Source organism: Cryptomeria japonica, chromosome 7, assembly GCF_030272615.1.
Source record: "Cryptomeria japonica chromosome 7, Sugi_1.0, whole genome shotgun sequence".
Lineage (NCBI taxonomy): Eukaryota > Viridiplantae > Streptophyta > Pinopsida > Cupressales > Cupressaceae > Cryptomeria > Cryptomeria japonica.
In genome coordinates, this window is record NC_081411.1 from 487,378,329 (window position 1) to 487,393,370 (window position 15,042).

General features: G+C 38.3%; 1 protein-coding gene across 5 annotated transcripts in view; it reads right to left on the reverse strand.

Moving 5' to 3' along the window:
• Positions 1–254: 254 nt before the first annotated feature.
• Positions 255–15,042, reverse strand: part of LOC131065753 (metal transporter Nramp6) — a 212,720-nt gene continuing 197,932 nt past the window's right edge. For 2 of the 5 annotated variants that reach the window (XM_058000380.2, XM_058000378.2), the window contains 3 exons: positions 3,393–3,524; positions 3,195–3,290; positions 912–1,363 (listed from right to left, as the gene is read on the reverse strand). In XM_058000380.2, the coding sequence (XP_057856363.1) occupies positions 1,034–1,363; positions 3,195–3,290; positions 3,393–3,524 (558 nt within the window). In that variant the 3' untranslated portion in view covers positions 912–1,033. Of the gene's footprint in view, positions 846–911; positions 1,364–2,193; positions 2,416–2,641; positions 2,851–3,194; positions 3,291–3,392; positions 3,525–15,042 lie in introns of those variants that run through there. The other 3 variants (XM_058000381.2, XM_058000379.2, XM_058000383.2) reach the window with 3 other exon arrangements.

Here is a 15,042-nt window from a genome sequence, read left to right on the forward strand (position 1 = left end):
TTCATTGTACATGTAACTCTACATAAACTATGGTATCCATGCATGAGGAACTGGTAAAGATTTTGACTATTTTGTACGCATTGAATAATAAATAAATCCACATTGACACCATACACTACATAAAAGGTCAGGAGACATTAGAAATAAACTGACTCAAGAGATCTTAAACAAGATCAACTCAGAAACCCTTTGTCTCCATGAAGGATTCTTAAGGAAATTACTATGTTGTAGAAATAATACATCTAGTAATTTCGAATATAATTACTTTGCTCTTGCACTTCATTGTATCTGTAACTCTACATAAGCTATGTTGCTAGCAATTGTTGAATATATCTTTGAAACAATTCCTAAGTCACTAGTATGGAGTACCCCACTTTCACATTTCAATCAATTAATAAACTTTCTGGACAATGACATCTTGACCCTTCATATTTTGATACAAAATTCTATAGTAGAAAACATAAATTTTCATACAAAATACATGCTTACGAGAATTCTTCTTTGTTTCATTTAATTCTCTTAAGCTAGTTACTAGGCGCAGAGGAGAAATTACAAACAGGATCATTTTGAGAGATGTATAAACACTAAAGAGACACCCATTGAAGTTTCCTTACATCTCGGGACTTCCCCATACATGTTTTTGAGACCAGGAGGTGTTTCTGAGACTCAACAAGGGCCAGGGTACAAGCTTCCAGGTAATTATGTATCGGTGTCACCAGAGTTTCAAGTTATCACATGCCCATTTGGATTTCTTTTCAATACTATTCATATCACTAAATATGAGATCCAATCTAACACTTCAAAACAAGAAATCAACAACTTTGTGATGGGCCCCACATCATTTCCTGCAATGACTCAAACTCAAGCTAGTGTCATCATTCTAAAACCATTACCTATCTTAATTGTAAATATAATAAAACTCCAATCAAAGATTAAATTCACATATTGCCAGGCATCTATTGGACAAAGAATAATGAATAATGAAATCGGCAATAAATTCTGACAACCCAATCATTGAATCCAAAATCAAGCACTAATTTGCAAGCTCCCCATTTTTATCATCATGAGAGAGCACTACTAAAGGCTTTCCCTCAATTCCATTTACAATGCTTTCGTCAAGTTCATTCATGATTTCTTCCACAAATTCGGGTGAGTTGTAAGTCTCTGCCCTATCTGTCCTCAGTGCCAAATACAATATAAAACCAATATACGCAATAAAAGCGCCAACACCAAGTGTACCAAAGGATATAACACTTGATCTTGGCAGTGCAGTACTTATAATCCAATGAAAAAATCCAATGGCTAAATAGAATATGTTTACTAATATAATACAGAAACCTATGACCCATGTCAGCACCGTGACCTGAAAAGAAAAAAACCATGACAGTAGGCATTCAGCAATACTAAATAATGATCAGTCTGTGACAATAACAAGGTTTATTTAATTAAAAGAGAAAAAGCACATACTTAGATTCTGAAATCTTGAGAATATGTCATGACACAGAAAAATGAAAAATATAGCACTGCACATAAAATACCTAGCGTATGCAATAATTCACATGCCAGAGATTCCTATCAAACAAGCATGATGTCATGATGTTTTCCCTTTGCATTGTGTTGGTTTTTTCTTATTCACGAGATATTAATATCTATTATATGGTTCATCTGGAAGATGGAGATTCAAACAACTTAAGGAGGATCCTTGCTCAGGCTAACCTATTCCCAATGATAAAAAATGATGACTTGGGAATAGATAGACAATTTGTCACTAGTGCATGAAACTCAGTTTTCAGACCTCCGTTTGTCAGTCTGTTGTCAGTTAATTCTCAAGTCTACAATCAAGTCCAACTCATTTAGAAGAATAGATCAGAGGCATGTAAGAATGGCAAGAAGGGCAAAATCCTAAGGATTATTCAGTAATCATCCAAAAAGAGAGAAAACAAAAGATGGTGAGCAATGAAAGTGCACCTAGAACTGAAAAGTGGCAAATGCACTATAAAACCTGGCCATCTAAATTAAGTCAGGTGCCATTTGAAGGTGGCAACAATGTAAGAAAACTGTGTAAGCAAAGTAGTAAATGCTTAAAGTAATTAAAGTGATGTGCGGCTAGCACTTTAAGATCATGAAAACAAGTCTTTGGCACCATTTTGGAGTTGCATTGCCCTCTCAAAGTTCTGCCTAGCACTTGCAAAACATGGCTCAAACCTTTCAAAATTCTTCCATACTTCCTAAGTATGGCAAAAATGATGTAAAAGCATGCCAAGATGTTAAAAAGTGGGCAATAATGTTATGAAAATGTGCCAAAAAGGTCGCAGATACCTTAGTGAAGCATGCCAAGCCTAAAATAGATTTTAAACTCATAAAATCGGCACCTTTTTGTAATGACAATGCCAGGGATAAACTCCACCAAAGTTCCTAAAAAGTGGCAAGGCATTAAGTGATTAGTGCCAAACATTTAAGGAGAAAAATAAGCCAAAGCTTGCACACACTTTCTAAGTGACATTTTCCTCTCAAAATTCCAAACAAAGTCATAAAATAGGGCAAACTCATGAAATTTCACCCAAGGCTAAAAAGAGGTTTCAAGGACAGACACAGATGCACTTTTATGATAGCTTTGTTACTTATAAATTCCTCATAAGCACAAATTTCGTGGGGCAAAGCCACTAGGAAGTTCCACCTCTTGTTTTCAGTTAGATGAAAGCAAGCAACCTACTTTTAAAGCAAGAAAGAAAAGAACGCAGTGCCTATACATCAAGGATGGTCTCCTTTCAAACTTCAACATATTCCTATCTGCTGTGTGTGGATGATTCAATATTGCTTCATCTAGATCCCAATCATTGGATATTTTGCCTGGGAAAACATTGAACATTAATCCACACTTGGAACCAATGAAATTAAATGAATTAATTGACATTTTGCACGAGTACAGTTCTGTATTAATTAGATCTCTTAGAAGCTAGCATGAAAAAAATTGCAATTAATGCCCATATCCCTACACAAATTTCTCTTCATCCTTAGGCAAACTAGTTACACCTTTCTATCTCATTCTCACTTGTCACTCAACCAAAGTCCTATGTTGACACTATTGATATTGCATTCTGATGCCAAAAACGTAATCAAGAGAGGGCATAGCAAAACAATCTTGATTTAATAATCCTTAGAGCATGAACAAAACCATAGGAAAATTATCTGACCTTTTTCGAATTGACGTGAGGACCCATCTTAACATTGTTGCTTGTAAATTTTAAAAGTGGAAGAAGAGCAAATGGAAGCTCAAAGGAAAGAATCATCTGAAACATTTATAGTCATTGATCAGCCCACATCCAAACTCGAAAGAACAAAGCTATGCCCAACTAAGCCATTAAAAGCAGTGTGTTATGAGTAATTCTTACCGAAGAGATGATAATGAGTTTTCCAGCACCCCTGAGACCTCCAATAAGAGCAGCAACCAAGCTAGGTACAATTGCAACACACCTCGTGAGCAAATTTCGAGCCCATGGTGCAAACCGCAACTGTAGAAAGCCCTATAGCAAACATTACATAAAGAACTATTAGCTCATGCTCCTACAAGGATGAGAAAAAGCTTCCTTAACAACAGAAAGAATAAGTAAAGAGTTCCATGACAATTAAAATTTAACAAGAGATTGTCAAAACTATACAAACATACATAAAGTGACTGACAAAAATGTAATTTTCATGGATTAGATCAATGAAACAAGATGGGACTCATCCAGTACCTCTCTTAAATAGTAAATACTATCATAATGAGTTACTTTAACAGCATTACCTTTGAGCAGCAAATCTATATCCTGCATATTCAATGTATGGAAGACCAACTTATTATTAGGGAGAACATGGGGGAAATGGGCGCAATTTTTAATGTGTGTGCATGTTTATTTAGTAATGAGGGAAGAAGTTAAATCAGTTGTAACTTACATTGTGTAAGTTAATTATGTTATTAGAAATAATTAACGCATAAGTCACTAAAAATTTACAACATTACAACATAAATATCTTATGTAATACAAAAATACATTATGTCTAATATGTAATAACTAAGTTGGAGACAACTCCAAGCCTATCTCAAAATTTTACAAATTTATCACAGCTAAGTGATTTGTCATTATATGTGAAGTCTGCTCCTCGGTGCAAGAGTAATGAAAACAAACCAACTATTGAATGTGTTTGGTACTAGCATGATATAGTAATAATGAACCTCAATGTGTTTGGTACTAGCATTATACTAGTATTTTCATCAACTTCAAACAACTCTAATTATTGCAGTACATTGGAGTCAATATGACTGAATTAAGTTGCAAGTCAAACACCAAACATTGCAAACCATAGATTGCAAACTCAATGCCTCGCTGACTACTCATGAGTTTTTCCAATCCTCAAGTAATCGCAAGCTGAACTTGCTAGAAATCAACACAGGGTATGCCATAGTTTTATCCTTTTGGCCAAAATTCCTCCTTCACCCCTCAAGTATGCCAGGAATCTATCTCTAGGAGCAAATCACATGAGGACGAGGAATTATCCCTTTGTCCTAAAATCCTCCTCCAAGCCTCAAGTGCACCAAGGATGCCTCCTTGGGAGGAGGAATTTTCCTTGTGTGCAAAAATCCTCCTCTAGGCCCGAAATCCTCCCAAGACCCCAGAATGGCATGAAATTTCGAAATTTGGATGTGTTAGAAAAATCCTCTCTGCCATCTCATATGCGCCTAGGTTTGCATGAAGAATTGGAAATCATAAAAAATGGTTAAGTGTTAGAAAAATCCTCCTTCATTCTCCTTATGTGCCCAAGCACTCTCAGAGCATGGAAATGACAAAATTTCACTAAGTATGGAATTCCTCCTTAACCTCTAGAATGCACTCCCATCTCGAGAAAGGGAAAGAATGAACAAATTTGATTAGGTATGGTAAAAATTCTTCAAGTTGTCTCAAATATGCCCCAGTATCCAAGAGGGAAAGAAATGGTAAAATTCTACTACGGCATTGAAAAAAATCCTCCCTACCATCTCAAATGCACCCAAGCTAGAAGAATTCTTCCACCAAAGAAGAATTGGCGCCAAATAGTCAAAGAATCCTCCTTCCTATCTAGAATGCACCCAAGGATAGAAAGAAACATGAAGAGCAAGTTTTAAAAGGAATATTCCTCATTCATGAGGCATGACTCGAGGCATAATGGAAATTTCTATTTTTGACATCAAGTATGACAAGCGGAGTCCACCAGAATGACAAGTCATCTCCCATCAACATTGGAAACACGAAATGTGTTTTGTAAGGTATTAATGTAGTTGTTAAAATTATCCCAATACCAACTTGGCAGCACAGTGGACGAATTTCTTATGTAAAGAAGACATGAGACCCTCATTTTCACATCGTATTTTGGAGAGCACAAATCAGAAGCAAGGCGTGCTAAGTGGCTAAAGCGTGGTTTTTCTACATCCAGGAATTCTAATCTTTGGAGGTTTAAATTTATTCGTAGTCTGGAATATGCAGCATAGAATTCTTCCCATGAGGGATTTCAAAATTTCCTTAGCATAAATTTAATGTTAGTTATTTTATTTTGCAATAAGTAAGATCATAGAATCAATCAAGGTGGTGAGCACTTCTAGGTAGATGCAAATAAAAAACAAACAAAAAGGATTTCTCCCAGAATCGAAGATCATTTCAAAATGGAAGGAAGTCAGTGACACCAACTTGGGGACGTTCAAGTTGGAAGAATTTTGGAAAAGACTATTTGGTCACGATGGACATCATTCGTCAGTTGTAGCCAAGAAGATAGCCAGAAGTTGAATTGTGGTGGCATCCAATTTCTCTCCTACCATCTAGTGCCTGAAGCTGATTATCAAATGTGCAAAATACTACAACTCTGAGAGAAGAGCAATTGTGGCTCCTAATGGTAGACTCTTGGCAAATCTTATAGCTGAGGCAATTGTTGAAGCCTTTGGAATCCCCACGTTTCAATCCATGGTGTACAAGACAAAGGAAAGGGAGGCCATGCTCTATGACTCCAAAGTGGATAGATGCACTGGTATCATCAACAGAAAATGGATGCAAAAGCCAGAGCCTCATCACTCCAAAATGCCTAAGCATCTTACTAGCATGGACTTCAAGCAAGAGTACAGTGATCTCGTGTTGATGATGAGTCGATTTGTGAGATGTCCAAAGGCATTCATCTTCAAGCCATGGATGTTTTACTTCATTGAGGAAGTGATGGATGCAATAAAGATGGTGGATTGGGCAAGGATAATTAGTAACAACCTCGACAAACAAATCAAGAATTTGATGTGTTCCTAGTCCTTCTACATGAGCTCATACATTGTTTATATGCTTGCAAGGATGGCCAGATTCAATGGATTATCGAGCAAAGGACCCATGGGATGTGGTCTAGGACAATTCAAAGTGCATGAGTGCTATCCTCAATTGCACATGTACAACACCTCCTATTTCAAAAAAGCAAATAACGCCTTCACCATGCACATTGTCCGCTTCTTGCAAGGAGGCATTCATATGAGGTTGTTGCAAGAAACAAAGAAATTGATAAAGAAGTTTGGGGCATGTTTCATCTAATTTCCAAGATTGACCTACATCCAGGTCGAGGGATTCTCTTCCTATACCTATAGGCTCCCAAGATACCCAACAGATAAGATGGTACTACCTGAGGTAACAAGACAACTGACAACCTATGACAAAATTCTGAAAAAGATGAAAAAAGGTGGACTTGAGTTCCCGATCATCAGGGGAGATTATGATGAATTGTGCCTATTGCTAGCAATAACAGAGAAGCGGAGGAACTACAATTCTACCACCTCATAGCCCACACTGCGAGATCAGATTTTGATCCATATGACAAGATAAGAATGATGGCTGGCATGAGGCACAAGCACAAGATACAACTTGATTATTACGCTAAAGCCAAGGATGATTATGAGGTCTGGAAAAGAATGTTTTCGAAGTTGCCTCTTAGGATGATAAGGATATGCGAAATCATCCAACTGCCAGATTAGGTAGAAAAGGACGTGAACAATGTTCACCTTGATTATGAGAAGGAGAAAGACAAGCCAATCCAACCACCTAATTGGTTAAAGCTAGAGATAGTTGATTTGGATGTCCTAAGCCGACCAGCTACCAAATTTACAAGACTCTGCGTTGAGAGTCACATTAGCAAGCGGAAAGCAAGGAATGCCCACCTGACTTATAATTTTCATGGGAGACTTGGAATCACAAGATGAAGCCACTAAGGGGTCATTAGGAGCTCAAGCCAAAGGACTAGTTCCACAAGGGAGGATAGAATGTGGAAAAGAGAAAAAGCATTGCTCGAGATTCACAATCGAAGAAAACGTAGGAGGTACAAAGAGAAGAACCATAGTAGAAGAAACAAATATTGGAAGAAGTGCAGTCACCTGGCAACTCCTCAAGCAGACAAGAAGTTGGCATCCTGATAGGAGAAATAGCAGGAATCAACACAAGAAGTCACAGGAAGAAGACCAAGTGACTTCAATGGCACAAGATACATTAAGTGTCAATGCTTCCAGGGAGCCTGCTCAGCAAAGGGATAAAGAACAAGAACTTCCTTTCTATACACAGTGGCATATCCAGGATTGTTTCAAAGAAACAACAATTGAAGACTTGGGGTTCCTTGAGGAAGTAACACAGGACCAAGAGCAACTAGAAGCAAATGATCAGTAGTCAGCCGCTCCAGATTGGCTAGAAGAAACAATGAGAAAGGATCCAGAGGAAGAAATTGATCCTACACTTGACATTAAAGATTTTATAAGTCAGATAAGCAAGCCAGTAGAGAAGGCGGCGGCAAAGAAATTCTCTAAGGTAACAAAAAATGAATCAAGATCCAAGACTCTACATGTGGTAGTGCCAAGGGTTGAAAAGGCCAAAAGTGAAATAAGTCCAAACGAATATGATGTAACAACAGTCGATTTGGGACAGGCCACCAGGGAAGAAATGATAGAGGATTTTCATGATTCCTCTCAAGCGCTAAAGGAACGAATGAAGGAGACCAAAGAGAAATATAAGAAATTGAAAGATGAGAACAAAGCTCTATGTGGGTATGTGCAACACTTAATGCAACCATTTAGGTAGGAAGACTAGACTTTTGTTCTTCCCACAACTCTTCTGAAGGAATCAATTGATAAAATTGAAGAGATGAGAAAAATCGCCCAAGGCACTTAGAAATGGGTGGAGAACATTTTCATTACAGCATGTAAGTTCATTGAGGACTTGGCTTAGATATATTGGAGAGTCCTGGCTATCCTTGGCAGATTGGAGAATGTCAACCAAGCATGGTAGGACACACACGTCTATCAAGATATGACTATTCCATGCCTGGAAGCATTGATGGAAGTTCATAGGCAAGCATTGATATATGGTGAAGTCATCAGAGCAAATGAAGCACATGACTTCCCTCGGTGGTACTCTGCAGTGACTACCAGGAAAGAATTCTTTGAAAGATCAAATGAGGAGTCAACTCGATTGAGAACAGTAGTCAAGAAAATTCAAGAAGAAATCGTCAATACTATTGAGGCATTATTTGCAAAGCGACTAATTGACGAGGAGCTGACAGTGGATAATTTGAGAAGCGGGCTACATGAATTCTTCTTCATGGAATCCTTCTCATGGGATCATCTGGAGAATGTTTCCTTATTCTCAAGCATCATGATCCGAATTATGGATTCGGATGACAACACCTGAGTGAGAACCTGCGGTATTGTAAATTCTGTTTACAAGAACCAGAAATCATCGAATTGAAGCAAGCCAAAAAGTAATCTATTTCATTCGAAAATCCAACATATAGAAGTTCATGAGATTCCAAGGGTCACAAAGACCTCTTGAAAATCGAAGCCCAACAGTCACATTTGTTTATTACATAATGAAATCTAAAAACTACGAAATTTTCAAAAAACTATATGAAAATTTATCCTAACTTCAACTAGACATAACTTTATACTCGGTACTCGAAACTACAAGCCGTTGATCTCGTTGGAAAGGTCTCCAAGAGATGTAGACCCACATTTGAAAGAGGATAGCTTTCAGCTATGCTCTTTTGCTGGTGGCAGGGGCTAAAAATGCCCTTAAGACCTTCAAAATTGCAAAATACTAAGATATAGATAAACTAAACAAAAAAAATATATACAATTCAAAAATTCTTCTGATCATTACTTCCCCCTTGGAAAGCAATGGGCCCCATTGCATCAACAATTTGAATGAGATGAGGAAAACGTTCTTGAAGCTGCTCTCTGGTAAACCACTTTCCTTGTTGAGCAATCTGCCCTGCTCGAACCACTTTGTACAAGTAAATCTGCTGCTGTTTGAGTGTTTTCACCATGGTGTCCACAATCTGATCGCATTGGAATGGGGCAGCTGCATTTGGATTCAATTCTGTAGTGGAGATTGGTTCTACCACATCTGCAACATCTAATAGTGGAGGAAAATATGGCTTCAAGAGTTCCACATTGAAGACTGGATGAAGACCCAAAAATGGAGGTAAATTAAGCTCAAAAGCATTATCACCAACTTGCTTGATGATGGTGTATGGCCCATAACGCAGAGGACGAAGCTTCCTATTGGCACCCTGCAATCGTTCCTTTTGGATATGCAACCACACCTTGTCCCCGACTTGAAAATTATGAGGAGTACGATGCTCATCATGTCTCGCCTTATACTTCTTATTGGTGTGTTCCAAAATTTCATGAACTTGTTGTTGTAAATGATGAATTCTATCGATGAACTAGGTTGCCTTATCTTCCTCCTTACCAACATGTGGAACCAAATCAGGTTGAATAATTGGTATGGCAACATCCATGGGTGCAAGTGGCTGATAACCAAGACAAACCTCAAATGGGTTGTGGCCAGTTGAACTGTGAATTGCCTTGTTGTAGCTATGCTGAACATATGAAAGACTTTCATCCCATGTGCGGGGATGTTTTGAGTGATACATTCGTAGGATGTGTATGATCATCTGGTTCACTACCTCTGTTTGGACATTTGTTTGAGGGTGGAAAGCAGTAGACTTTATCAATTTTGTGTCCATCTTTTCCCATAGTGTAGACCAGAACTTACTAAGGAATCTGTTGTCTCTATCCGAGATAATGGTATTCGGTAGACCAAAATGAACCCAAATGTATTCAAAGAATAGCTTTGCAGTGTCCTCTGCAAAAATGGTTTTTTTACATGCCACTATTACTGCCATTTTCGAGAACCTATCTACCACAACATACACACAATCATGGCCTCTTTTGGTGGTAGGAAGACCAGACATAAAGTCCATAGAAACTGAGTGCCAAGGTTTTTTAGGAACAAGAAGTGGTGAGTACAGCCCAAGTTTACAATTGGCAGGCTTAGCAATAGCACATGCAGTACAGGCTTGAATATATGAAATAACATCATTCCGTAATTTTGACCAATAGAAATACTTCTGAAGTATAGCAGTAGTCTTACCTATACCAAAGTGACTAGCAACCTTACTATAGTGAGCTTCCCATATCAACTTTTTGCGTTCTGCATTGGGCACACAGATTTGGCCAAGGTGACCAAGCATTCCATCCTGCAAATAGAAATCATTCACTTGCTGTCCCTTCACTAATTGATTATAAACATCTACAAATTCAACATCGTTCTCATACAAACAAGCCCAAGCTTCAGTTTGATGACCACACGAGTTCAAAACCATACTTATGGCTGCAATTGGAGGCCTGCTCAAACAGTCTGCTACTTTATTAGTGCTTCCCTTCTTGTGGCGAATATTGAGGTGAAATTGTTGAAGATATGCTGACCATCGTTGATGTCGATCATTCTGCAACTTCCCTTGTGTTTGCAAAAATTGAAGGGGTTTGTGATCTGTGTGGATAACAGTCTCCTTACCCAGAATGTAATGTTTCCACTGCTTACAGGCTTGAACAATAGCATACAGTTCCTTGTCATAAGTAGCATATCGACGCACTGTATCAGAAAAGGTCTGACTATGATATGCAATTGGATGACCATGTTGCATGAGGACTGCCCCTAGAGCATATTCTGATGCATCTGTTTGTATTTCAAATGGCTGTTGTAGGTCAGGAAGAGATAAAACTGGTGCAGAACATAACCTTCGTTTAAGCCCCTCGAATGCTTCTTGTTGAGCACTTGTCCATTTAAACTTTGCTTGTGTCCCCCCCCTCAATGACTGATTTAGAGGCCAAGACAGATGGGAAAATCCCAACACAAACCTGTGATAAAAGTTTGCTAACCTGAGGAAACTTCGTAACTCTGTGAGATTTCTAGGAGACGGCCAGTCCTTAGTCACCTGTATCTTCTCTGGATCAACATGGACACCCTCACTGTCAATAACATATCCTAAGTATCTGATACTCTGCATACCAAAGGAGCACTTTTCTTTGCATAAAGCCCATGTTCTTGTAAGGTTGAGAGAATTTTTTCCACATGTTGCAAATGTTCCTCCCAAGTTCTGCTGAAGATGAGTATGTCATCCAGATATACCACCACGAAGGAATCAGTGAATGGTCTAAGTATATCATTCATCATTCTCATGAATGTCACTGGAGCATTTGTTAGACTGAAAGGCATCACTAGCCATTCAAACAATCCCTCTTTAGATTTGAATGCTGTCTTCCACACATCTGCTGATTCAATTGGTACTTGATGGTACCCTGATTTCAAATCAATTTTGGTAAAGAATCGGGCCCCTCTAAGCTGGTCCAAGAGGTCATCTATCCGGGGAAGTGGATACCTATTTTTGACTGAATTTTTATTCAAGGCCCTATAGTCAATACAAAGTCTCCAGGTTCCATCCTTTTTCTTTGCTAGAACAATGGGGCTGCCACAGGGTGATGCACTTGGACGAATATGTCCCTTCTCAATCAATTCTTGTATTTGCCTCTTAATCTCATTATTCTCTAATATTGACCTACGGTAGACTGGTTCATTAGGTAATGGAGTTCCTGGTATCAAATCAATAGTATGTCTCAATTGGCAGTGTGTAGGTACCCCAGTTGGTAACTTAAACAAATTGTCATATTTCATCAAAATTTGATCCATAGATTTTTTCTGCAGTGTTGTGGTGTTTGTGATGGTGTGGGAATTATTAACAGATTTCCTTTCTTCTTCAGAACGAATCATCAATAAAATGAATGTTCCTGTTTTGGCAACTAACCTCTTACATTACTTGGCACTAATCAAAGAGGCAGTGTATGCAGGGTTTACCTTTGGTATTTGGTATTTCTGCTCACGTAATCTGATGGTCACGCTGCGAGGCCTGGACTCATAAACACCATGTCACTGGTACATATATGGTTGTCCCAACAGAACATCACAAACATCTAAGGGAGCCACATCACAAATTACCTCATCTTTGAAAGGCTTTATGGAGTATGAAAGGCAAAACTACTGGTGCACCTGGATATCTCTTCCTTGACTAATCCATCCCATTGAATAGGGTTGTGGGTGGGTTGTTGTTTTCAGATTCAGTCTCTTCATAGTCTCTACTGATATTAGGTTCTTTTGACTTCCGCTATCAACAATAAAGTGCAGAGCTTTTCCTCCGACCCACATTTGTGAATGGAACAATCTCTCCTCATCCTCCCGGGGCAATATCCTTGTAGTAGCTACCGTGGCATATGGATCAGCCTCAATGACCTGTTCGTGATTTCCTTCTGTGCATGTTTCTGCCACCTTAGATTCTGCCTTGTCTTCATGCGTCTTCATCATTAAGCTTTTGATGGTTCTGCAATCTTTTGTATTATGCGAGGGACTCTTATGAAATTCACACCACATACCATTTTCTTGTGTCTTCTTCATACTCCATGTTTTTTTTGTGGGTGAATTGGGAGAGGGTTCCTTAGAGGTTTGTTTCCATGTAGTTTTGCCACCTTCACTCTTCCATCTGTTGTTTGTGAAATTATCTCTCCTTCCTTTCTGTTTTAATTTCTCCTCAATTTTGGTAGCAAATTTATATGCACTAGGTAAAGTCTCTATGTTCAGGAATTCCATTTCGGTTTGGATATACCTGTGGAGTCCACTCTGATATTTTAAAACTCGGTGCTTCACAGAATCTCTGATGCCAAGCTTTGCTGTTAAGGCATGAAACATATTAGTATATTCCTGAACAGTTTGGTCCTTCTTCTGTCGAAGCAATTGCCACTGCATATATTTCTGTTCATATGTGTCAATAGGAAAATATTCTTCCTTTATGTGCTCCATGAATTCTCCCCATGTGGGTTTTTGGTCAAAAATATAAGTGCTGCCATTTTCTGTTGCCTTGGATGCTAACTTTGCTTCCCACGAATCTTTCACATGGCTTTCAGCTTTCAGGAGGGCGAAAGTTATCTTCTCTTCATTTGAAAAATTGATTGACAGAGAAATATCTTTCCAGTTTTGAAACCCAATCATCAACAGCATCTGCATCGATCTTTCCTTGGAATGTGGGTATATCGAAATTCACTTGCACCTTGAATGGTGTATGCCCTGTGAATGGTGGGTTTGCTTGTGACCCACGACTTTCCAGCATTTGCTTGAACTGCTCCATCATTTCTTCACATTGTTTTGCTAGTGCATCTTCAACTAATGTTTTAATGTCATCATCTGTCTGCAACTTAGCCATCTGCGATCGTGTGCGTCTCAAAGGAAGGTAGTCTGAAGGATTCCTTGTTTCCAAGCCCAATCTTTGATATGTTGATCGCGTGTGATATGACATACAGGAGCGAACTTGCTCTGATACCACTGATCCGAATTATGGATTCAGATGACAACACCTGAGTGAGAACCTGCGGTATTGTAAATTCTGTTTACAAGAACCAGAAATCATCGAATTGAAGCAAGCCAAAAAGTAATCTATTTCATTCGAAAATCCAACATATAGAAGTTCATGAGATTCCAAGGGTCACAGAGACCTCTTGAGAATCGAAGCCCAACAGTCACATTTGTTTATTACATAATAAAATCTAAAAACTACGAAATTTTCAAAAAAACTATCTGAATATTTATCCTAACTTCAACTAGACATAACTTTCTACTCGGTACTTGAAACTACTAAAAATGCCCTTAAGACCTTCAAAATTGCAAAATACTAAGATATAGATAAACTAAACTAAAAAAATATATACAATTCAAAAATTCTTCTGATCACATCATGTGCAGGACTCAGGAGGCAATGTCAGGATGGGACAATATTTTCTCCAAGCGTGAAAGGGATATAGCCATTTTGAAATATAAGTTTGAAACTACGACAAGCATCTCTATATGTGACTCGAGGCCGTCATGATCAGATTCATAGCATTTGCCATCAAAGAGAGAGATAGTGGATGCCCTATTTTGGGCAATGATTTATTAAATGCATGATGGAGTGGTGGGCTACTTAATGCATAGTGGGCGCCTTATTTGGAGTGATGGGTTATTTAATGCATAGTGGGTATGATGCCTTATTTATTACTAGGCCCACTACGTGGCATCACCTAAGTCATTTTTGGTCAAACCCTAATTAGGGTTTTGCATGGAGAGTTTAGCCCTTGATTTCAATGTAATCTTGGCCATCTATTTTCATTTTTGGGGCCTATAAAAGGGGTTCGCCCCTTCATTTGTAAAGAGGGAGAATTTGTATGAAATTGTTGCTATAAGCTATCAAGATAATAAGAAGTAACCTATTGGATTTTGGTGATTACTTGTGTTGTTCTTGAAGTTTGCATGGTTTCTCTTCCTCAAGTAGATTAGATTTGTTTTCAAGCAATTAGATAAATGAGATAGATAATATTGTTTCATGGTGGAATCATTTGCTCATACCTTTTGCAAATAGATGATTTTTACTTGCAGTATAAGGTTGTACTGAGCACTTTTATGTGTATGTTTAACTTCGATTATCAAATGAACATTGTTCTTCTTGATGGTGTTCATGAATGGTATGAAAATTCTTAACACAACCTTTGAAGATTGCACCTCCTTTGCATACTTGTTTAGGTTGGCGAAACAAAGTGTGGTCGATTTCACCCGAGGATTTATTGTCTTTTGAGTTCTTTAGATTTAGATTAGAACCTCT